The 24224-nt window shown below is 42.0% G+C and overlaps 1 protein-coding gene across 4 annotated transcripts in view; it reads left to right on the forward strand.

The window, feature by feature from the left end:
* The window catches only part of FNIP2 (folliculin interacting protein 2), a 112481-nt gene that overhangs the window by 18827 nt on the left and 69430 nt on the right, over positions 1–24224 (forward strand). For 2 of the 4 annotated variants that reach the window (XM_033134314.1, XM_033134316.1), the window contains exon 1: positions 18510–18702. The exons of the other annotated variants lie outside the window; for them this stretch is intronic. In XM_033134314.1, the coding sequence (XP_032990205.1) occupies positions 18527–18702 (176 nt within the window). In that variant the 5' untranslated portion in view covers positions 18510–18526. Of the gene's footprint in view, positions 1–18509; positions 18703–24224 lie in introns of those variants that run through there. 4 annotated transcript variants of the gene reach the window in all.

A 24224-nucleotide genomic window follows, 5' to 3' on the forward strand; every position in this document is an offset into this window, starting at 1 on the left:
CCCTTGTTTTGCCCTTGTTAGAAGCTATTATGAATTCATAGCTAAAATGCATTTTTTGGTTTTTAATGCTCATAAATCTGCATTCTTTCGTGTGCTGTTGAACCTTTGTGTTATTTTCATTCAATTGGTACCCTTTTCTGACATTGCCCTGCTCAGAAGTGTACGTAAAAATCAACTCTAGACTCCTTCACATGGTTTGCCATGTCTCATTTCTCTTCGCTCTTCCCCTAACACTCCATACACGAGTCAAAGTGAACTTTTCTCAGTTCCTCAAACAATTTTGAGCTTTCCCTTTATAAAGATTTCTTTGCCTGGAACTCACCGTCTCCCTTCCACCTAACATCCTGACTCCCACCTAGCATGGTGGTTAGGAGTGGGCGTGGGCTCTGGAGCCGGCCTCAGGTTGCCATCCCAGCGCCATCGCTTCACCGCTGTGCGGTCTGTGTGATCTAGAGCTGCTCTGTGCTAGCAGGTCTGCTGTCGTCTTCTTGGCACATTGGGAATAATAGTTCCGGCCTCCTGGTGTGGTTATGAGATTTCAATGGGTTTGTTCTTGGAAAGTTACAACAGTGCCCGGTACATAGTAAGTGCTCTGAGAGCGGGAAGCCCGTGCTGATAGCGCCCCCACCCCCCAGTGCACTAGGTAGCTCTGCTCTTTCTCCTCCTCGTCTTTGCACTAAGCACCCTATCCCGCCCGTTTGGCATTACCTCTGCATGACTCGACCAGGTCTCGGTGAGGACAGGGATGGCTGAGCCATGTCTGTGTTGTTCCCTTTGGGATGGAGCACGGGGCATGCATACAGGTACTTGGGAAGTGTTTGAATAAATGAATAAGCAAAGGACCCGTTAGCTCACTTTGTAAGCTGAATGTCTTTGACCTCAGCTGTCCTTTCCTGCAGTGAAGCTTTTGTTTGGGGCTTTTGATGGTGCTGATTTTAGGAGAGGAAGATAGAAAAGACCATCTCCTGGTTTAGCCTAGGTTTCTGTGTGGAAGCCTTTGGCGTTGTAACGTATTAGTGCTTCGTGTAGAAGAGGCTGCACCTATGGGCAGGCCTCCCAAAAAAGGCTCCAGAGATCAGCAGTCATAGCTGACCACAACCTGGACTTAACCTAGTACCTGCCCTGGCCTCCCTGCCCCAGCTCTCTCAACACACATTCACAGGGTTTCCCGGCATCCAGCTTTTGTTGGCAATCAGGTGTGCTGTGGTGGTCATGTAGCAGTACAAGCCACTTGACTTTTCCCCCTTATGTGGTCTATTGTTAGTCAAGAACAAAAACAATGTAAAAGGAAAAGCTTATGCAAGAGGAGAATACCTTCTGGTTGAAAGTGAGGAGAATTTCTTTTCTGCTCTAAGAGTGGTGGTGATCTGGCTTAATCCTGGCAGTTACTCAAGTGGTGGGGATGTTCACGGTGAAAACACGGCCTTCGTTAAGGGGAGGGGCAGGGAAGGAGGCAGGGGTGTGTTGTGCTGCTGTGAGTCCTTTGCTTAAAGCCATTACAGGATTGGAGGACCAAAGAGTGAGCCTAGCAACTAATTGCTATAGAATCTATCTGATTTTCAGGGGACAGTAGGGAAAAGCAAAGACTAACTCAAACTGTTGAAAAACAAGTGCCATTTCTTGAGCTTGCTCCTGTCTTCCTACATCTAATCTGCCCTGATAGAATAATGATAAGAATACAATTTAGTGGGCAGTGACCATGTATAGACGCTGTTCTAAGCACTTTCCATACACTGTCATTGGATATATGTGCAGTATTTATGGTTTGTTTATGTAGCCTTGTTTTTCTTTCCAGAGAAAGCAAAGCAGGATGCATAGCAGTTAAGAGTGGATGTGTGTGTGTGCGCATATTGGATTTGAACCCTGCCTTTTCTTACTAGCTGTGTAATTTTGGGGAAATTACTTTCCATCTCAGATTTCATATCTACACATTGAAATTAGAGTTCCTACTAGGTAAGAGAGTGAGACCCAAGTGCTGCGCTAGGCTCATACTAAGGTGCTCAGGCATGTTAGATAAGTAAGCAATTAACCGTTTTGTTATGTTTTCTTCTACTGGGTGTGACCTTTGATTGTGATTGGTATCCGGGGAAATTTATGAAACATTTCAGGGCATTTCTACCGTGGCTTCGACTGGGAAGTTAATTTCGTGCATTGATCAGTGCTTCTCGCGGTGTTGCCATCATCTGTCAATAAAGAACAGGACCACTGTCACCTCTGCCCTGGCTTCCCAGACCTTTGCTGATCTCCAGTCATACCTGTCGTTGGTCCTTTATTTCTTTGTGGAGACAGACAAAATTGGAGCAGTGTGTTTCTGCAGGAAGTTGTGGTGCCTCATTGAACCACTCACTCAGTTTCCCAGACCAGGAGGGGTTCATGGTGTCGCAGCTACTTCAGGTTACTCTTCTTTAAGCTGTACCTTCCTTCAGCAACTACTCCTCATCCTCTTGGTTTTTGAGCAGTCTCCTGCCATTCTCCCGTACCCTCAGAGCCTCTAAAAGAGCGGGATTGGGCTGTGTGTGCGCGTGCACGTGCGTCTGTGTAAAAGAGCAGGCTCTTACTACTTGCAAAGTATTTTCTCATAGTTAAGATGTTAAAGGTGTTACTGTGTTATAAAGTACAGTTACTTCATTTATTTATTAGAACAACGGCTATATTATAGGTTAACCTGGTTTTTGTAGGATGGCCCAGTACTCTGACCACCCTTTATAATGTTTCTGACATGTAGTCTGAACTGTAAAATACATTTACGGATAAACTTATAGGACCCCTTACAATAAATCTTCATTCAAAAACATCTAATGAGGGGTGGCTGGTTAGCTCAGCTGGTTAGAGTGTGGTGCTGATAATACTGAGGTTGCTGGTTCGATCCCCACGTGGGCCACCGTGAGCTGCACCCTTCTAAAAAAAAAAAAATCTATTTAGCATCTGAATAGGATACTTCCCTTCCCTTGAGCAGTTCCGTTCCTGAAGGTTTAGTCCATATTGTTTTGCCATAATATGTATAATAGGGGCTAACAGCACACCAAAAGGTAGAGCTAAGGAGGACTTACAGAAGAGCTCAGTAAACATTTGTTAAATGACTAAGGTCTCTAAGTTTTCATTTAAGTATCTATCGTTCCATTTGGAGAATTAGATACTAAGTATATGTATTTAAGTGGTTTTCATATTTGAGCTCATAATGTTTTTATTCTTGTTGTCTTTCTATTTTATCTGCAGGTGATTTTTCTAAAAATAAAGATCAGTTTATCATGATTAGAATTTGTTTACTGGTTTTCTGAAAACCTAACCCAATGGAATGGACAGGGTTGAGGGTGAGAGGTGGGTGGAGGAGGGGACAGCAATAAATGAGAAGAAGGTATAGTTTTCTGATAGAATTTGTGGTTTCTCCCTAAATACTCTCAGGCAGTATTGCTTCCAGCCCTTCTATAACATCATTTTTATTTTTAGTGTCCACAGATACTCCAGGCTTTATATGTTTCTTCTGCGTTGAGAACCCTTAGAAGTTTTCATGTTGGTATGTTTGTGATACTAGGAATTTTACAAGTTACAACCAGCCACTGTTCAAGTGCAGGAAATCCTCTTTTGGAATGTCATGATTTTTCGTAGGCTTACGGGGCATTGCCTCCCTGCCCCGACTGTCAGTGTGGACCGCCAGTAATGACTCTGTGTGTTTCATTTCCCACACATTCTCTGCATTGTGTAGAATGAAAAATGAGGGTTATATAAATCAGTAATCCTGAGTGCATTACGTGCCACATATAGAAGGGTTGAAAGTAGGTAAAAGGTGGAGGTGGTGGGGCAGCTGATGGAGCCCTGTCCCTGAGCAGGTGAGAGACAATGAGACCCAGAGATCAGGGTGTATCTAGTGTTTTTCTTAGACTAGAAGAAGCAGGACTTTTGCCCATAGAAGGAGGCAAAGGTAAATGTGGGTTAACAAACATTGGTTGAGCGCCTTCTATATGCCAAGCACTGGGATAGTTTGTGGGAACAGAGGACTGACCCATGATGTGCTTTCAGGGGGCTAATATTCAGTAGAGGAAATGATTACAGAATACCATCAGGGACTAAGTACAGTCCGTCCTCATTATTTGTGGATTCCATGTTTGTGAATTAGCCTCCTCACTAAAATTTGTTTATAACCCCAAGGTCAATGCTTGTGACGCTTTTATGGTCATTCAGGGACATGGGCAGATGGGCAAAATATTGAAGTCCCTGGATGTGCACGTTCCCTGCTTAGGTCAAACAAGGCAACACTCTGCCTTATTACATGTGCTCTTTTACTGTAAACATTTTCCTTTTCACAGTCTTTGGTGTTGAGGTGGGTTTGTTTGTTTTACATTTTTATGCTTTGTGTTGGTGATTTTGCTGTTTAAAATGGCCCCCACGTATAGTGCCGAAAGTCTAGTGTTCCTAAGGCAAGAATGCTATGATGTGCCTTACGAAGAAATATGTATTAGATAAGCTTTGCTCAGGCAAGAGTTACAGTGCTGTTGGCTGTGATTTCAGTGTTTTGATGCAACAGTCAATGTATATATTAAATAAAGAGTCCTTAAGCAGAAACACACATAAAACATGGGTAAGTCTTCATCAGTTAATGAAATTGTTGTGGCCAGAGGCTTGCAGGAACCTACTCCTGTATTTCCCCTAAAAGCAGTGGTCCATTACTCACTAAATCAGTTTTCACAAGACTTCATAGAACATGAGTACTGTGAAGAACGAGGCTCAGTCGTACCGTGGAAGTGCTGTGCAGCACTCAGCAGCCTTAGGTGGAGAAGGAGAATGGGCAGCTGATCTGAGAGTGAGTTTTAAGGGCTGTGCCAACTGAAGGACTGATGGCTGGGGAATCAAAGCAGTGACTCACTCTGTAGGACTCGAAAGATAAAGCGGTGAAGCCAGAATGGGTTTGATACAGGAAGACACTGGAAGACTATGTAAAGGCAGAGGGCAGGCTAGGAGGGAATACGGTAGCTGTAAGGGTAGGAGGCTGTAGTCAGTCATACGGAGAAGTGGGTGGGGGTAGAAATGAAGGCTGTGAAAGAAGAGCCAACAACACATTGGTTGTTGGATCAGCCATTCACAGGAACATGGGGCCCCGAGGGCCAGTACAGTGACAGCTCAAAGCGCCCAGCGAGCTAACGAATACCACTTCATCGCCCACTGAGTGCAGCTACGTGCATCTTTCCAGAGTCCAGGAGCCCCAACATGTCCAGAAGTCTTAAAAGTCCGGGTGTAAAGTAGGTATAAAAGGCATAAAGCAAACTATCAAATGAGTGGTGAAGTTCTTCACTGCACAGAACACAATGTACTTTTTTGGTATATAAGCCCGACCCCCTTTGTACCATGGGAAGGGCATGGAGGAAGTATCAACAAGATTGTTTATCGATTAGATTTGATTTAGGGAGAGGAGGGGAGGAGAGCAGTGAATGTTGTCAAGAGTTGCACCCTAATGTTGACTAATTGTCATGAGATGCTTTTTCCTCTCCAGAGAGCTAGATGTTATACTTCCAGAATTTTCTTTGTTATCTCTTCATGCTCGTAGTTCTTCAATTCTCAGTTCCCTTGTCATGTGATTTTCATTATGGCATTTGGACTGGCGAACGTGTATACATATGGTTTGATAAATAGAGGTAATGATTCCTCTCAGTTCTGTTTGCGTGGGGGTTGGGGAGTTAGCCAGCTTCCTCTTGACTCTCTTTAAGGTTTCACTCACACCTCTGGACAGTCTGATTCGAGGCTTCCAAACTTTCCCACGTGCTGCAGGATTAGGTTTTCCATCTTTTCTTGTTGGTCGTGGTGATGGGGTTTGGAAATGGAGGAGAGGCAAATCATACTCATCCACTACCCCTGTAATTCTTCTTCAGAGTTTCCTGGGGCTGTGCTCCCCAGTTTGGCAGCCACTAGCCCAGTGGCTGGTGAGAGCTTGAAATGGGAGCAGTCTGAATGGAGGGGGGTGTTTTCTGTAAAATTCACACTGGATTTTAAAGACAGCGTGAAAAAAATGAATGAAAATATTTAATAATTTTTTATATTGATCATATGTTGAAATAAGGTTTTGTATTTGTTGTGTTAATCATTACAATTGATTTCACCTGTTTTGCTTTTTTTAAATTTAAGTACTAGAAAATTTTAACATATATGTGTAGCTCACAGTATTTTCTGTTAGACGATTTTTCATTGCTTCCTTTGAATTTCCAGGGAATAATTTGAAAATGACTATCAGGTGGCACTAAAGACCAAACTGCTGGGTCCACTTGTATTTGTCGTGCCATTAAAGTTGCTAGTGTCCCTGAATGGAGCACTTGTAAACAAAAGTAATACTGTTATGAATACTAAAAATGCTTTCTGAGGAGAAAACTTCTCCCTAAGAAGAATATTCTTTTTCTTTAGAAATCCTTCTGTAGTAAATAAAGTCCAACATTCATGACAGTTCTACTGGATGAAATATAACTGAATCCCTTTAAGAATTGATATCCAGGTTAGCATTAGCTTGTGTTTTGGACTAATCGAACGGTCAGATTTTTAAATATGTAATTATTTTTCAAAGGAGCATTTGAATCTATGTCACCTTGAGCCAAGGTATAATGAGGTTTTGTTGTCCCTGTGAGTGACAGGGACTTAGGTGGACAGCTATTTGCGAGCTAGAGACAGCCTGCGTAAATAATGAGAGAAAAGAGGTTAGTTCCAAGTTAGGAACCATTTACTAGGTGCCTTCTCTTTCTCCACTGTCAGCTCAACGGCACAAGCGAAGCATAAAGAAATGAAAGATGGCGGTGTCCATGTCCTCGAGAAGTCCATCATCTGGTTTTTAAGTTTGTAAGGGACATTCTGACACTCTGATGTCTGTGATGAGGTGTGAGGAGAGAGTAACACCTTATACTGTAGCTCAAGCATTCACATCTGCTCATTTATTTAAAAAATGCAGGTTCACGTTTACTGTGAATCAACACCACTTCCACGGTGTTCGTATATGGGAATTGTGTGTGGCTTGCAGCCATCCTTTCCTGTACTATGACTGTCCCAGGGTGCAAGACGTAGGGACTGTCGTTCTAAGGTAAGGTATAGCCAAGGGGAAAAGTTGAGCCATGGCTGTTGGGAAGATTCTGAGCTGTAAGAAACAAATAGAGAACCCTTCACAGGCATTGTCCCTTCTGTCTTCCCATTATAGATGTTGAAATAACTTCAGAAAAGCGTCACTGTGGGAGGTTTTTACAGGTTAGATGGCCCTGGGTTTGGATCCTGAAAGAACTTAAAGAGGATTTGACGTGGAGAGTTAGATGAAGGATATTTTAAGAAGGGACATTGGTGTGATTGAAGCTATAGGAGGTGGAAAAGGAATTTATCTGTAGAAGAAAGAATGCCTTATGTTAATGTGAAAGCTAACTATTTCATAGATATAATTTTCTAGCTGTTGTACCAGTTTGTTCTCGAGTTTGTTGTTTGCAAGGGACTTCGCAATGAGTTTGTTTTAGAGAGCTTAATTGCCTGGAGCTTCCAGAGAACTGGCCGTGGTTTGGTGTGGGGGTTAGGGAGGCGACTGACTTTTTTGGATAAAATCATTATTTGCCAGATGTGACTGTGGCCAAAGTTATTTATCTTGGCTTCATATTGTGTAAATACAGTACAGTCAACTATGAACTTAGCAACTCAAATAGCACAGTGAGTACTTTTGGATGCATATTTTTAAAAAGCCACATCACATTTGTCTAGACCTGTGCAGTTTTTCAGAGGGACTTCCACAGGCTCACATTTAACAGTTTTGACACCCTTCCAAGATGGGTGGAGTATCATGATCACCCATGTGTTTGCAGCTGAGGAAACTGAGGCTAAAAGAGACAGAGCATCGTTCCCCAGAGGCGTGTGGCTAGTGAGGGACTGGGCCAGCGCAGATGGAGGCTGGCCGTTAGGCCAGGGTTCTTTTCCCCGTGTGACACTGCTGACGGCACTGCTCCTGTGCTTGCCGGCATCTCAGGAGTTCCTAGTTCTCAGCCTTGTCATGAGGAACTGACTCAGAGAAATGACAGCCTGCTGATTCAGAGCTGAATATCCTTTTCCCAGCCTCTCATTTCCAGCTTTCTCTTCTCAGAAATTGATTTCTGTCCACTCCCAAGCAGCTTTCTTTGTCTTTGTAGCTCTTAAACCTCTTAAAGCACTTTAAGAGTCTTTCTTACTTAATTGGCCAGTGTTAAACATATTATAGGAGAAGGTTTTCATTTTAGCGAAATGAGGGTTGTGTCACTACTGGTGTCTGTCAAACCAAAACTGAAGGAGGACAGGAGAGAAGCGTCTTCTGGTATCACTGACCTACCTCTATCCCAAGCTCTGCACAGATTTACTTGCAAAGCTCTCATACCTTTGTTCTGCTGTGTGCACTGACTGTTCCATTGCGTGGATGTGCAGTAGGCCAACAATGAATGGGGTACTGGTGAGCGGGCTGCTGCCAGAGTCCTGGTGAAAGGCAGGGCTTGCACTAGGGTGGGAGCCGTCATGTTTCCCTGGGCAGGGTCCAGAGGGTGCCTGGGCTGCCACGCATTCCAGATAAAAGTTCTTCCCTTTCTCCAGCTGTCATATCACCAGTGGTGAGTGAAGAAAGTGTCTTAGTACTCTGAGTACTTCTAGTAGGAGACTCCCTGGCCCCTCCCGTGCCCACCCCCCCAACACTGACAGCCCAGCGCACCGGCACCGCATCTGCCCCGAGATGCTCAGTGCACGCATTCCATGTCTCTCTGCATCGTCAGCATCCTGAGCAGGGCCTGGCGCGTCAAATATTTGAAAGGGTGAATGAATGGAGTCCTAAGTCTTTAGACAGCGTGTTTTAAAGGCAGGTTTGTAAATTATTCTGCAAAACCAGTGAGATACCTTTATAAATTGTAGGAAAGTGTCAAATGCTTTTCATTTTGTTCAGTCCCATCTGGTGGCTTATTTAATTACAGCATGGATTAATAAATAACTCCCAGTAGTTCCAAAGTTATCACAATGGCTATAATAATTACAGTAATAATAGTTATTGTTTGTGTGATGCCATTTACAGTAGTTTTAATTATTTATTCCTCTGTGAGATAAATAGTTGTAGCCCCATGTTATAAATGTTAAAAAAAATGATAAATGCTTACAAATGTTTTTAAAACTGTTATACATGTGAGAGAGAGAGAGAGAGAGAGGGAGAGAAAGGCCTTTTGACAACAAAACTTTTCTCCAGGAGGACTCAGAGACGAGTCTGGTGTGGGACGGGTGTACTTTACCTGAGTGGAACGAGGCGTATGAGAACGTGCACAGCAACGAGACGGCTTACTGCAGAGGGTCTCAGTGTTCAGCTAAGGGAGCGAAAGCGTCCATGTGGCCGGGGCATGCGAGCTCCGGTGTGTGAATACCGACGGCGTCTTAGGTTGTGATTTTGCCTGTACAACTCTGCTGCGCACTGAGTAATCCAGGCTGCATCTGTTCCACGGCAGCAACGGAAAGTTTGATTATGTACATCCAAACAGAAGGGAGATGGAGATAGCTGAGAGTTCTCCCCTAACTCATTTTTGAAACATGCTCCTTATGAATTATACAGTTTGGTGAGAATAGTGACAGTTTTGATGAGGAAAAGAGGCGCACCGAAAACTGGCAATACCGCAGAGCCATTTATGGTCAAATAGGTGTAAGAGAACAAGTGTGTCCTACAGGAATTTCTGTAACAGCTCTTCAAAGCAACCTCTGCTTTACTTCGTGTGGCCTGGTCACATGCTGTGTAGAAAATGAGAGAACTGCGAATGATTCCCAAGGTGATGGCCCCAACCCAGTAGCTCAGCTTCCAGCGTCTCCAGCAGATCTGGACTGCTGACACTTTCACTAAGGTCCAAGTGCTAGTGACAGCCTGGTTTGAAATCAGAGTTCAACTTTAAAAGTAGTATAATATTTTGTCGCTAATATGTGTCTAACTTTTGGACGTCTTGAAAATAACGATGTGGTTGTTATTAATTGCAGTGCAATTTGGGCATGGGTTGTAAAAATCAAACATACGGGAAAAGGATTGTAGAATGAGGACTGATATTGGACCTTAAAAAAGAGAAAATTTTTATCCACATTGCTGGTTATCTAGCTGATTCCAGAAACGGTGAATCATTTTACTGAGAAAAAAGATAAGCAGCACCTCTTCTTATGGGTGGAGAGTTGTTACACTGCAGAGCCTTACAACCTTGACTTAGCAGACCTGGCCTGCCAACCTTTTTTTCGTGTTAAAGGTTAGATATGAAATAGTTATAGCCACAGTTTTATTGTAACTCTCCTTATCAGGACCACTGTTTCACTTATGAGGTTAGGGATCTCCTGGAGTCTCATCTTTCTTTTCTTTATCTTTGTTGTCAGCATGTTGGTACTTGGTTAGATACGCTTGGAATAGCACTTTCCCAATAAAAGTGTAAAGTGTGTGGCTTAAAAATCCCCTCATTGTTAGGTATATTTATTGCTGCTAGATACTAAACTAAGTCTCCAAATAAAGGGAAATTGGGGAGTTTTGTTTTTAGTTAGCTATTTTAAAAGAGAATGTAGCTTCAGCTATATGCTTTTGCTGGCTTACATAAATACTAATTATAGCAATTCCGTTGAAGGAAAAGCAGTGTGAGTAGAATTGCACTCTGACAGGGTGAGTGCTTTGCTTTTCCTTTCAGCTGTCTGAAATTGTTTTGACTCTGACAATTCCCTTACAATAAAGCCTGCAGAATTGTTATACAGTAAAGAAATCAAATGATCATTACTGATTTGGCTACAAGAATTTTAAAAAATGGTTTTACCCATTGTTTGTAAATAATACATACATATTCTTAAAAAATGGAAAACAGAGAAGAATAAAAGGAAAAGTATTCTTAGTCTCCCTACCCAGACATTCTGATGTTTCTTCTGAGTTCTTTTTTCTACACTGAGGTTTTAAAAAGCACACTTGTTATCAAAGTGCATATACAATTTTGTATCCTGTTCTTTTTATTTATTTATTTATTTTAATTTATTTATTTTTTTTTAATTTATTTTTAATTTATTGGGGTGACAATTGTTAGTATAATTACATAGATTTCAGGTGTGCAATTCTGTATCACATCATCCATAAGTCACACTGTGTGTTCACCACCCAGAGTCAGCTCCCCTTCCATCACCATACATTTGATCCCCCTCACCCTCATCCCCCCCCCCAACCCCCTTACACTCTGGTAACCACCAAATTACGTTCCTGTTCTTTTTATTTAACTTTATAAGAATTGCTTTCTGTGATTCACAGATTTCATGAAGACATGCCACTGATTCGTTCATTCTTTCAATTACTGAGTGCCCTTTCTGTGCTAGGTGCTAAATTCTGTGGTCCTCTTCAAAGTATGGACGTATGGGAATGGAAAGTAATCTGGATTATAATTAGGAACTACAGATTATCCTGAATTTTCATGTAACTTTTATCTGAATCTGAAAGCTAAATTATCTCCCAGGCGTTCCTCATTTTAAGTCAAAGCAGTAACACTGGTTGATTTTATTGTACATTTTGTACAATTTTGTACATTTTATTGTACATTCAGCTAGCTTTGTACGGATCAAAAAAATCACTCTGCGATCAAAAAATCAGTCTACGTAGGAGTTTGTCCCGCAGCTGCAGCGCTGGACTGGGCAGGGTCAAGCAAGGAGGGCAGAGCAGACATCCTGTGGGGTGCCGCTGTGCCTGGCTCCTGCACAGGGCTTGTTTACCAGAGAGTGGGGCAGGGTTCATGGCAAGGTGTCTTAGTCGCCCATGGTACACGTGACCGGGGCCTTGTCCTCAGCCAGGACTGAATGAGAATAAGCATTGTAAGTGGTGTGGGGCTCAAGATGTAGGAGAAAGGAATTGATACAATTTATCAGTCAGTGACATCCAACTGCCTCCTCCTTAACCTCTGATGGGCACCTCCCGGCAGAATAGACGAGGACGGGTGTTGTGGATCAGCCATGAGCACAGCTGCCTGGACGTAAAGCCTGCCTCTGCTGCTGATAGGCTACATTATTTGCACTAGTTCCTTAACCTCTCTGTGCTCCATTCTTCTCTGTTAAAAGAACATGTTAGTGCTACCGACTCCTGTGATTAAATGAAACACTATTAGAACAATGCCTGGCATGTAGAATAAGCACTTGATAAATCTAGCTAGTAATTATCTACTTTGTATGCCTGAGTTTGTACATATTGCCAAATTTCCTGGGTGCTGAGCTTGTCAGATAAGTTTAGATGGCATTAGGGCAGGTATGGTATTTTCTGATTGCACACTGGACTGCTAGTATAAGGCTGGGCCGCTGCTTAGGTACTTGGAGCTATTCATGATCATGTTTCTGAAAACAGTCGAGTGTTGACAGATTTGATACTAAACCTGGATCTGTCTCCAAAAACCCTTGTTCTAAATCACATCGCTTCAAGAAACCTTTCTCATTCCCTTACCTTCGTCCAATTGCGCCTTTTTTTAAACTTTGTATTAAACTAAAATATATTGACAGAAAAGTATACCTATTCTGCTTGCTGTGCATTACAGCACCAGCGCCCAGATCAAGAAACAGTAGTTTACCAGCATCCCATAAGGATGCTTTTTTGTGCCTCCTTCTGGGGATGACGCTTTGAAAACCATTGGCAGAAAGGCTTGTGATCCATTGCTCATGGGTGTATGGAAAAAGCATTATGGAAGAGAGGGAATTACAGTAGTCACCCCTACTACCCACAGTCTTGCTTTCCGTGGTTTCAATTACCCGCAGTCAACAGCAGTCCAAATATATTAAATGAAAAATTCCAGAAATAAACAATACATAAGTTTAAATTGTGCTCTGTTCTGAGGAGCGTGATGAAAATTCCGCTCTGCCCTACCTAGGATGTGAATCGTCACTTTGTCCGGCATCTCCATGCTATAGACGCTCCCCAACCGTTAGTTACTTAGTAGTCGTCTCAGTTATCAGATCAACTGTCATCGTATTGCTGTGCTTGTGTCCAAGTAACTCGTAATTTACTTAACAGTGGCCCCAAAGTGCGGGAGGAGTGATCACGCTGGCAATTTGAGTATGCCACAGAGAAGCCGTAAAGTGCTTCTGTTAAGTGAAAAGGTGAAAGTTCTCAACTTAATAAGCAAAGAAAAAAACTCATGTGCTGAGGTTGCTAAGATCGACAGTAGGAATGAATCTAATGTGAAATTGTGAAGAAGGAAAAAGAAATTTGTGCTAGTTTTGCTGTCGCACCTCAGACTGCAAAAGTTACAGCCACAGTGGGTGATAAATGCTTAGTTCAGGTGGAAAAAGGCATTAAATTTGTGGATGGAAGACATGACATCGTCATGGCTCAGTGATCCTCTTACTGACGTTTCGTCAGACGGTCAGTAGTGGCTTAATGCCACGTCACTCACGTGAGGCACTCACCTCACTTCATCTCATCCTGTAGGCATTGGAGCACGTCACCTCGTCACAAGCAGAAGGGTGAGTACAGTAAGAAGATGTTTTAAGAGAGACCACATTCATATAACTTTTATTACAGTACATTACTATAATTGTTCTGTTGTATTTTTAGTTACTGTTAATCCCTTCCTGTGCCTGATTTATAAATACCACGTTATCACAGGTATGTATGCATAGGAATAAGCGTAGCATATGTATAGGGTTTGGAACTACCCACAGCTACAGGCATCCACTGGGGGTCTTAGAATTTACCCCCCATGATGGGGGCGCTACTGCACCCCCAGTAAGAGGAGGGGCTGTTGTGGTGGCTGCACAGCATGACCCACCGCTGCCTCCCTTCCTTCTATTCTTCCTTTTCTCCCATTAAGGTAATGTGAATAAGCAGAGACACACTTTTTATAGAAAGAGTCATTAGATAAGAATAATTAGACTGGACTGTTTGGGGAACCATGTTAGGTTCTTCGTGTCTTCAGACCTATCTCTTTCAGTCGTCGTCTTTGAGTTAATTTTTCCTTACATACAGCGATCACTGTTTTTCATCACCTGAAGAGTGCGAAGTCAAGTAAATGCAGAATTTCATGAATACTTACCTTAAAATTTTCCTGACTTTAATTCTCCCAACTCTAAATCAGTCATGGGAATGGATTTTTTCCTCAGATGCCAAATATCTCGCATTGGAGGTGGGTCCCTGGAACGCTGCAATGGAAGGATTTGGAAGGAGTCTGGGCACCACAGGAAACAGTGTTCTGGTTGATTAGAGATTTTGGCCGTGGGCAAAGGAGGCTGGACTGGTTCCCAGGTATTTGTCTTGTATGGTCTAAATGATACGCTATTTCTTGACTCAGAAACTTAGCACTCTTCTGTAGGACCACTCAGTACCTGGGCTGAGGTTGGAAGCAGTACAAATGCAGTTTAAAAAGTCTCCCTTTCTTACATACATGGATTTATGCCACTTCGGCACTTCTCGGGTCCTCATTTCCAACACTGGACGAAGTTCACCTGTATTGTGAAGGTATCTGTAGAAGAAGCAACAGTGCCAGTCAGCATGCTGAACTGCAGGTGGAGTGTGGGAGTCCAGTCAGGGGTTGCAGATACTTTTCTAAATGTGTAAACATGGCTGAGCTGTGTGAAGGAAATAGCTTTGCCATGAGAAGGTTTATTTACAGGGCCGATGATACATTTTAATATGTATATTATTTAATATATAAGAGCAGGGTATATCCCCCCATGCTAATGAGTAATAGTATGAGTACCTAAGTAAGAGTACGATTACATTTTGGGAAAGAAGACTGAATGAAAGGGAGATTGGATTGACATAGAGAACAGAATTTGGGGCACCAAAGATCTAAATATACCTTTTTCTTAGTTACTCCATGAGCTGTTCTAATATCTCAGAATTACTTGTTTTTTTCATTTACTGAAGAAAATTTAAAGCTTTTAGTATAAATATAAAAAAGTTGGAGCTATGTAGTATGCAGTGGTTGTGGTTTTGATGTACTCTACTTGATTACATCTTACCAGATTTTGAACTGTGGAATTTTGGGTTATTAAGGGGAAAAACAGGGGAAATGGCATTTTCACTTTTTAAAAGTCTTCAAGTCCTTTCTGTTTAGATAACACGAGTCACATTGATTGGAGTTAACACAGGAGTATCTTACAATATAGTTGTGAGGGAGGGGAAAATGTCCCCTCTTTTCTATTTCTAGTTCTCTTGGTTGGTCCAATAATCAAATTGACATGACACAGATCAACAGAAGAAAATAACCAAGTTTATTATGTATGTACATATGAGGGTTCCATGAAAATATGGGACCTGAGGATAAAGCAGAGTTGAGACTTATATACCATCTTCAGCTAAGGAGAAAGTAGGGGGGTGGGGAGGGAGGTGGTGGTTTGGACTTCAAAGGGAAGGCAGGCAGTTCACAGGTAGATGAGAAGGAGCAAACATTCAGTCAACAAATTCTTCCCAGCCACCCAGAAAGAGCAGGACGCGGAGGGGAGTCACTAGACTTTGCTAGGCTTCCTCCCGTGTGCCACACGGTTCATACTATGTGAAGGTGATAGCTCCCTTCCTTTAAACAGAGTTTTCTATCTGATTTCCTTTAAGCAGGTAAGGGAGAGGTAAAAGGCTCTTCTTGAGTCTTTTATTTCTTAAAAATAACCAGCTTAAAATAACCAGTATCCCCAAAAGGCATACGTTGGGGTGGCCAACTCTGCTCCCCCTCACAGTAAATGAGGGAAAGAGGAAGTGTGTGTGTGTTTGAGCACAGACACCCTCCTGAGCAGAGTCCATGCGCAAAGCAGCTCACTGTTGGTGGCAGTACATTCATACCATAGTTTTAATGTACATATTCAGTGGCATCAGACCAATCCAAATGTCATCTGTGGGGTGTCTGGGTGTAAGACGTGTGTGGGTACAAAGCTGAACGTCAAGAGCCAGTTTTTATACTCAAAGAATTTATCATCCAGTTAGGATCATAAGACATGTACACTACTCTATTACAAAACAGTTATGTGTTAAGTGTTAAAAGTGTGGTTTAAAAAAAATTATAGAGGAATTCAAGAGAGAAAAAGATCTTCCAGCCACAGGAGGCTTCGTGGGGAAGATGGAATTATGACTGAGGAAGTAGTTCTCAAACGTATGGTTCCCAGGCCGGCAGCAGCAGCACCCTGGGAACTTGTTAGACGTGTCAGTGCTCAGACTCCATCCCAGAAGTGCTGAATCTGAAACCCTGGGAGTAGGCCCAGCGATTTGTGTTTATAACCACGCTCAAGTTTTAGGCTCTCTGCCAAGGAAATGGTAGCTGCAAGGTGTGCCTACTGAGTGTAGGGAGAAACGGACTGGCACATAGTGAGTGTTTAGTTAAAGACGGCTGCCTGAATGGAGAAGCGCACAGAAGAGGGTTAGAGATTCCTGTGCCACTCACTCTCTGTTTCAGAGACTTTTCTCCCAGTGCATCTTTATCCTTGTTTCATCTAGATGTCCTTTGTAACCATGTTGTCATTTTCACCTCTTACTATTCTGGTCATTTAAAATGTTTTCATCATCTGGATAGGGGATAAAATTTCATTTTTATAGCAGTATTTGAAGTCTTTGGAAAAAATGTAAAATATCAGAATCATCGAACAGATTTGCGGCTATTCCATAAATGTATACAGAATACATATTTCAAAAGAGGGTTTCATATCCTCTCATCAAGTCCTGGAATAATATCTTTTAGAGTTTGGAGTTTTAAAATTAAAATTTATTTTTATACACAAAAGTGGGATGTGTTCCCCCAGTGTTTGTTTCCTCTACATATTTGTATAAAATTCAGTAACTTTGGCATTTATAAAGATCCGACCCTGTCAGCGCTGAGCTCTGCTTTCATTTCTCCTCTGATCGTGGACGAGGAAAACCCTAGATGACTTGGAGACGCGTGTCTGGGGCCCCCTGGGACGGGTTCAGAGCACCTGGTGACGGGGAGAGGCTTCACTGTCGGCCCGCTCACTGAGCGCCTGTGCCCGAATGGAAAAGTCCGAGCGCTCGCATAGACCTTCGGATTCTCTTTCAAAAAGAGAAAGTGATTTTAAAGACAGTTCAGGAGAGGGGAAAGGAGAACTCGTGATTGCACTGTGGCCGTGCAGTTAAGCTCTCAGTTTAAAATGTGTTCCCCTTCATGGAAAAATGAACTCATTGTCTCCTAACCTGGTTTTATCCCGCCACTGTCCATTTAACTTGTGCCACAGAGAAGTCTATCTAAGTTAGTCACTGTTGTAGGTGTGTTGTGATCCTTATGTCTCAGGAGGATATATTTCAAATCTTTTTTGGGTTTGTTATAGAGGAACTTAAAGGTCACATATATGGTAAAGTCTTAAGGTAATGGAGACCTCTGCTATGCTATCATGGGATTTTCTCACACTTGTGAAATAAATGGCGGCCACCTATAAAGATACGTACATATGAAACCTTGTGAAACTGAAGACTCAGCCAAGGCTTCATCAGACTTTAGGGATCTGTTAAGATTTTCTTCAGCCAAATTCGAGCATGAGGAGGAAGAAGAAAAGGAATTGGGACAATCCTTTGTACAGGGGACCTATGCTTTTTATTTCTTCTAAAAGAAAAGATATTTTTTCCGTAAACTCACAATACCGTGGAAAAATCATATTCTGTAACATTATTCTCATTTTACAGATGAAGTATGTTAATGTCAGAAGTCAAAATTGAACTGCTTTTGTTTTTGGGTTCTGGTAGTTCAGGGCATTCTCGGCTTGAATGTGCCCAGGAGTTAGGAATTCAGTGTAAGAGTTTTGAGGGTTTATAGCTTCTCACTTATTACTGTTTTTCTTATGAATTTATCTCTCTATGTATATTAGTTTAATATATATGTTTGGTATCAAAGCAAGGATGCGTCTCCACTCTCTCTCCCCCCATGTCACCTCCTATATGCTGAGCCCTACATCTGTCTGTTGTGGGTAAACAGCTCTCCCATTTGCCATGGGCAGAATTTTGCAAGGTTGCAGAGTAAGACCTGTCAGCTGACACTTGCTCACATGAGGGCCATTAAGAGGGTGGTGTGGCCAATGTCAGAACAACCTTGCAGCTAAAGGCAAGTCACTGCCTTTGCCCAGAGCCATAGGAATAGGTCTTGTGACCAGTGGTTTGACTACCGGGTAATCTCCAACAGAGGCGCTCAGATGGAGTGAGTCAAGCCAAGCTGCTCAACCTGCTCACTGCTTCTTCTTTTGCTAACAGGAGTACAAGCTTAGGAACAAAAGTAGGAAGTGGCAATTGGACTTGTCTGTTAATAATGGGTTTGCTGAGAACAGGTTTTATAATGTGATGGATGCATCTGACTTCCTAAGTCATTGCGAGCTTAATTTACGTAACAAATGAATGTTCCTTTTTTTTTTCTTTAAAAAAAATAATACTTTTGAAAGAGGAAATTCATAGGCTGCTGCCGAGTAGCTTGTCTCACCTACTGTACAGGGAATGCAGTGATCATTTGAGGCAGCTGCTCCGTGCAGAATATCCCTCAGTCAACAAAGGATTTTCAACATTGGTGCCCAAGTCCATGTTGATAGTCAGGAGAACCTGGACCGGTTAAACGGTTAAAGGGCTCGGGAGATGTGTGGCGGCACAGCGAAGAGCACAAGCCAGCGCGGGGGCCGGCAGGATCCAGCCGGTTGTGTGAGTGATGCTGCTTCTGGTGCCGGAAGGACTTACAGGTCAAATTTATGCACAAAGCTTCGAAAATGTGCCCGGGTAGGAAGGGGCACTGATCACACGGAGCTCCACAACAGGTTTGAAACTTTAGTTCTATTTCAAAATCTAAGCAACATTTTTATTTAATTCACTGTGTACCAAGCAGATGACATTGAGTACTCTAAGTAGGAGACCTGGAGGGGTTGGTGAGTGTGCAAACACACGTCCGTTTCTTTGTAGAAAAAATACGGGCATGGGTATATTTTTGTGACTGTTTCACTTCTACCACCCCCCTGCTTTCTTCTTAACTTTTCATTACCTCTGCCTGGAGCTAGCTTGCAAGAAATAGTTACCACCTTGTTCCTGTGTTGCAGCTTGAACTCTATGCTATTTGCAGTGGTCATCAGGAAAGAGTTGCAGTCCTGACGTACCACTGCCATTGGTACATGAGCACCAGATTGGGGGTTCTCGCTTAGTTTGAACGGTGGGTGGGTGGGTGCGCTTTTCTGGTGGAAGGCTGGTGGTGAGGGAGAGCCCGGTCTTCCTCTTCTAGAAAATCCTTTTCACGGGAAAGACCGTGTTTTGATGAACTAATTGTAATAATGGAGCTGATCTATAAAGGATAACATACTTGATGTGTTCTTTTAGGTTGATTATTGCATTCGTTTTGGGAGAATCCATTAGTTTTATTAGTAGTAGCTCTTAAATATTCTTTGTAAAGAATTTTATTGCATGTCAATGAAAAGGAAAAATCCTGAGAATTACATTTCATTCCAAAATCCTTTGTAGATAGTAAGGAGAACCAAAGGTTAAGCTCTGATTTTTGTAATTAGTACAAAAGTAAGTTTCTAAATCCACTTAAATGTTCTGTTTTTCCTTATAGATGTTTTCTCAAAATTAGTGTGCCTCATAAATTCCTTATCCCATAAATATATTTCTTGGCAGATGAAAAACAATCAGGATATAGTTTCTGTCATATAAAAGTCTTTTCTTTCTTTAGTAGAAATGTAATAAAATGTCCATTTCAGTATAAGAGCCCAGTGGATTGGAGAGTTAGGGAGAAGTGTGGAAATCATTTTATGGGTGTTGGGTCACATGCTCTCCGCTCAATTAAAGAGGTATATTTGTAGAGGAAGAGGTAATGAATGATGTGGTAAATTAGAAAAATACAGTTGAGCATCCAGGTAAGAATTTCACTTTCATACTGTCTGTTTTTCTCTGTTTCTTATCAAGAAAGGACTGCTGACAAGAGGGAAAGAGTAATGGAATGGCACTATTTGAATCTTGATCCTGCTCCTGATCTAAATACCCAGCTCTGAGCCTGGTAACCATGAGTAGTTACCAAGGGTTTCTGTGTCTCTCAACTGTTAACCTATGTAGTTGGTTCACACTATTTTAAAACTCCTTTCCTCCTCTGAGATTCCAAGATGTAGCATCAGGCCCTCTGTACCCAATTTTAGACCTCAAATAGGTACTTGAGGGGAGAGGTAGCAGCCGCAAAAAATAATATGCAGGGCCACACCAATTTTTTAAAAAACTTGTACAGCTTTTGGTATGTACTTCTGCTTCTCACTCCCCATGAAATTGCTCTTCTTTGGTGGATTTTAATCATCTTTTATGAAACAACACTAAAATTAACAAAGCATGTTCATATTTACTATCTCCTTTCCTTATTTTAACTTCTTTAGATTTACATCTCTGATGCTGAGATTTTTTTTTTTTTTTTAAGAATTCTGTACAGTGATGGCATATGCTTGTCAATTAATTGGAATTCATCTCTATTTGGACCAGTTCTCTTGGTAGACCTCATCCACTTTCTCTTCCCCTTCCTACAATCTTGAAACCTTATTCATGATTTGCAGTGTTGTGTAGTTTCCTGAATTTCTTTAGGACGTGGACCAGTCTCTCGAGGGCAGAGTGAATTGAGAGGAGCTTGCACTCGTGAGCTGCGGAGTGCTCACGAGTTATGTGTCCACGTCCGTCCAAGTCCAGTGGCAGTCGGTTAGGTATGACCTCACTCAGCTCCCTCTTTGCTCTTGGGTATCTTAGATCAATAGTTTTAGATGGTCTCCTTAGCTGAGAGCGCTGAGTAGATTTTCAATTCACGGTTGGGAATCCACATATGTGGAGGGCTGACTTAAGTTAGATGCAGATTTTCGACTGTACTGGCGGGGGGTTCAAGGATCAACTGTAGTTTTTTTTTTTCTCTCTCTCTCTCCTTATAACTTTCCATTTATTCAAAGTTGAAAAGAGAAAGACTCCACAAATAACAGTGGAGATGTGTTGGATACCTAACAGTTGGCTGCAGTGTAAACCTGACACAGTTCAGTGCAGAAAGAAACATTTTAATCCTCCTGTTATGCTTCATGTGAAATGAAACTTTGCAGTGTGGAAGTTTGTCCTCTGTATCTTCACTTCCGTTTTCTTTAAGCTCTATAAATGACAGTGTTGGGGTTCAATTTATTTCACAAAATTACAAAACCCTACAGAATGTGATGAGGCATCTTAAATGGCTTGTCTATAAAAACTTTGTTGCTAAAACTCAATTCAAATCTCGTAACTCTGAAATATGATGCTGGGTATAGCAAAGGCGCTAGTAACTTGATTTTTCAAACTTTGCCAGCAAATTAGGTGAGTACACAGGGCTGTTTATATGAGGAATGTGGGAGTATTTTCCAAGCTGATCTGAATCATTGTTTCTCTAATGGCAAGAGAAATTTAACATAACCTTGTCTTAAAAAGTATACCGTTTGCACACTGAAGAGGAACTGAAACAAAGCACTTCAGAGTCAATTGTGCTTTAAGTTTCATATCTTGAAATTTGGAAGAGATTCTTTGGACTGCATTAGAATCCCCAGGGTGGAAGGAGCGCGAGAATTAATGAATGTAGATATCTGATTTACCTACAATTTGGATGAACTAATTCTACTAAAATAGAGCTGTAGGGTGTCTGCAGTCGTTGCTTCACAAGAAAATAAGTACAGAAACCACGGTGTGTTTTTTCCCTGCTGAAGCACTTCACAGAGACAAGCTGGCCATGATTTTACTACCAGTCTTTATTTATAGTACTTGGGATTACTGACTAGGAAATATAAGATTTAGAGAGGTGCTAAGGCAACAGACCACAGAATTCTAAAGATTTTAGTAAAAGGCTATTAAAAGAAAGTCTAATGCAGGTTGTAGGAGTGGGAAGAGTGTTTCTCATTGTGTTCTTCACTTAGAAACACTGTGTGAAAAACATTCTGTTTTGATACTGAGAAAATGTAGCTATTGGACAGGTTGAATGAAGTGGGCAGAGAGCAAAAAACAAACCCTGGTCAGCTGATGGTCCTGCGTTTCAGGACAGGCTTCCCAGGGAGGCTGTGTGTGGCTGGGTGTGGCTCTTTCCCATGCGTTGGGTATTGTTGTCACAAGTTCTGCCCTTTCTGCATTCCTTCCCTTTTCACTGATTTTAGATGCCTTGAGGAATTTTCTTTGACTAGTTAAAAGAGTTTATTACCACCAGTTGTTGGTTGGGATTTTGAGGTGTAATTTGAGAATGAGTGAGTGAATGAAAGAAAGTGGTATCTTAGTATGGCTGCAAAGTCATGTCTGATTTAGATTTAAAGAACCTTTATCTTCTCCGTCTGAGGCCACCTTTCTCCTTGGGAGTGAATCAGAGCAGTCTTAGTACAGGGGTTTTGAAGGGAGTGTGAACTTGCTTCCTAGAAGCTGACAACTGACAAACTTTTGTCTGGGCCTTATTTTGGTAAGAATTGATGACATACGGCGGAAAGCCCCTGCTATTAGTCACCATCATTGTGTCCAGAATGACAGTGCTCCAGATAGCAGACAAGGTGACTCCTACTCCGGGCCAGTCACTGAGCAGCATCTAAAGCCCCTTGCCCTCGAGTTCCCGCTCAGCTGTCTGCTCCCTGGGAACACTCACTGAGCTGGTCCACGGTTCCTGGTTCTCCTGTTACGAGTCCTCTTGTGAGTCAGACTATGGCTTAGACTTAGCCTTTTGTTGTTATAGTAACAGAAGCTGACTAACTGCTGAACAATGATGTAGCAAGCCCTGGTGAGAATTGGTGAGAGCACTAATAAACTGTGACCCGTCTAAGATTATAATTAAACTGCCAATCAAAACTCACCAAAGGGAATCCAGCCTGTGGGCTCTAGAAACACCAGGGTTCCTGGCAATTCTCTTCCCCTTTTATGGGATCCTAGTTTTATATAGGATGTTGGGTATCAGGCATCCATCCATCCATCCATCCATCCATCAATGTTTATATCTTGAAGGGTTTCATCCTTATCAGATTAGAAAGTTTTTTGTTTTTGTTTTTGTTTTAAAACTTTCAGGTCTTGTTACAGAACAGATGTGGATTAAAATCCTGTCTTTTTTCTCACTATGCCCATTTCCTTTCATTTTGTCTTAGCATGCCCAAAGGCCATAAAAGAAAGAAGAACTTAGTAGAACTAGGTTAGCTTTTCTACTTACTAAATTTTTTTTTCTTAGTTCAAATCTCACAAGTAGGAACCTAGACGTAACAGATACTGTAGAAGTACCTTCATTTGGGGTTCATCTGTATCTTCCTGTCATGATCTGAGGTTTCATCTATGTCTTGAACTCACAGTGTACTTGGAAATGTTACCCATCTCTCTGTTTCTATTTTCTCTTCTAAAAAGAAAAATAATAATAATGCAGTGGTGGATTGGGTCAGTGATCCCTAAATATGTGAGGTATTTTTAAAAATGTAGGTTCTCAAGCTTCACTTCACATCCATTGGACCAAATTCCTGGAAGTAGAGCCTGTGAAGCTTTGTTGATTACAAATATAAACAAACACAAATAGCTTCTGGGATAATTCTAATGATGAGTCAAGTCTGGGAACCTCCAGATAAGTGGTATCTGAGGTCTCTTATAGCTCTAGTATTATAATTGTCTGTCAGTGACTAATAAGACCGAAAGAGGTTAGAAAATGTGAAGACCTTGGGTAATCAAAGGAGTCAAAACCATCTCAGTGGTGTTAAATTCAGTTAAGTAAATTTGAGGATCTAATTGGCTTTATTAAGGGATTCGTGAATCAGGCAGCATCCCAGCTAGCAACCAGAGAGGAACCCGAAAGGCTATGCAATATGGAAGGCTTTTACATAGGCAGAAGTTGGGCAGGACACGAAAGTTAGTAGCAGAAGAACTCCCCCATTGGTGGGGGAGGTGTGTCTTGTCAGTCAGACTGATTGCCTCAGCTTCCTCTGGGGAGAGGGGGAGAGGGCCCATGTGACAGATGACCTCGTTGCTCATTGGTACTTACCAGGGAATTCCAGACTGAACAGTTAAGGTTATATTCCAGGAGAGGGTTGAAACTGCATTTAGGTCAGTTGTTCTAGGTTCGGTGTCATCGGCTTTAGCACAAGTGACCCCATGTTGAGCCTGTGTTTTTCTCTTTAACAGTAGTAATCTTTTTCCAGATGAGGGAGCAAGCCATGTGAATATTTGAGAAAGTGTGTTCTCAACAGAGAGAAGAGCAAGTACAGAGATCCTAAAGGAACATGCTTGGTATGCACCTGTAGGGGAGGACAAAGACTTTTCCTTCGACCCTTCTAAATGCTAGCTGGTCAAATAATTCAAATGACACACA

Source organism: Rhinolophus ferrumequinum, chromosome 18 (genome assembly GCF_004115265.2).
Source record: "Rhinolophus ferrumequinum isolate MPI-CBG mRhiFer1 chromosome 18, mRhiFer1_v1.p, whole genome shotgun sequence".
NCBI classification, from domain to species: domain Eukaryota; kingdom Metazoa; phylum Chordata; class Mammalia; order Chiroptera; family Rhinolophidae; genus Rhinolophus; species Rhinolophus ferrumequinum.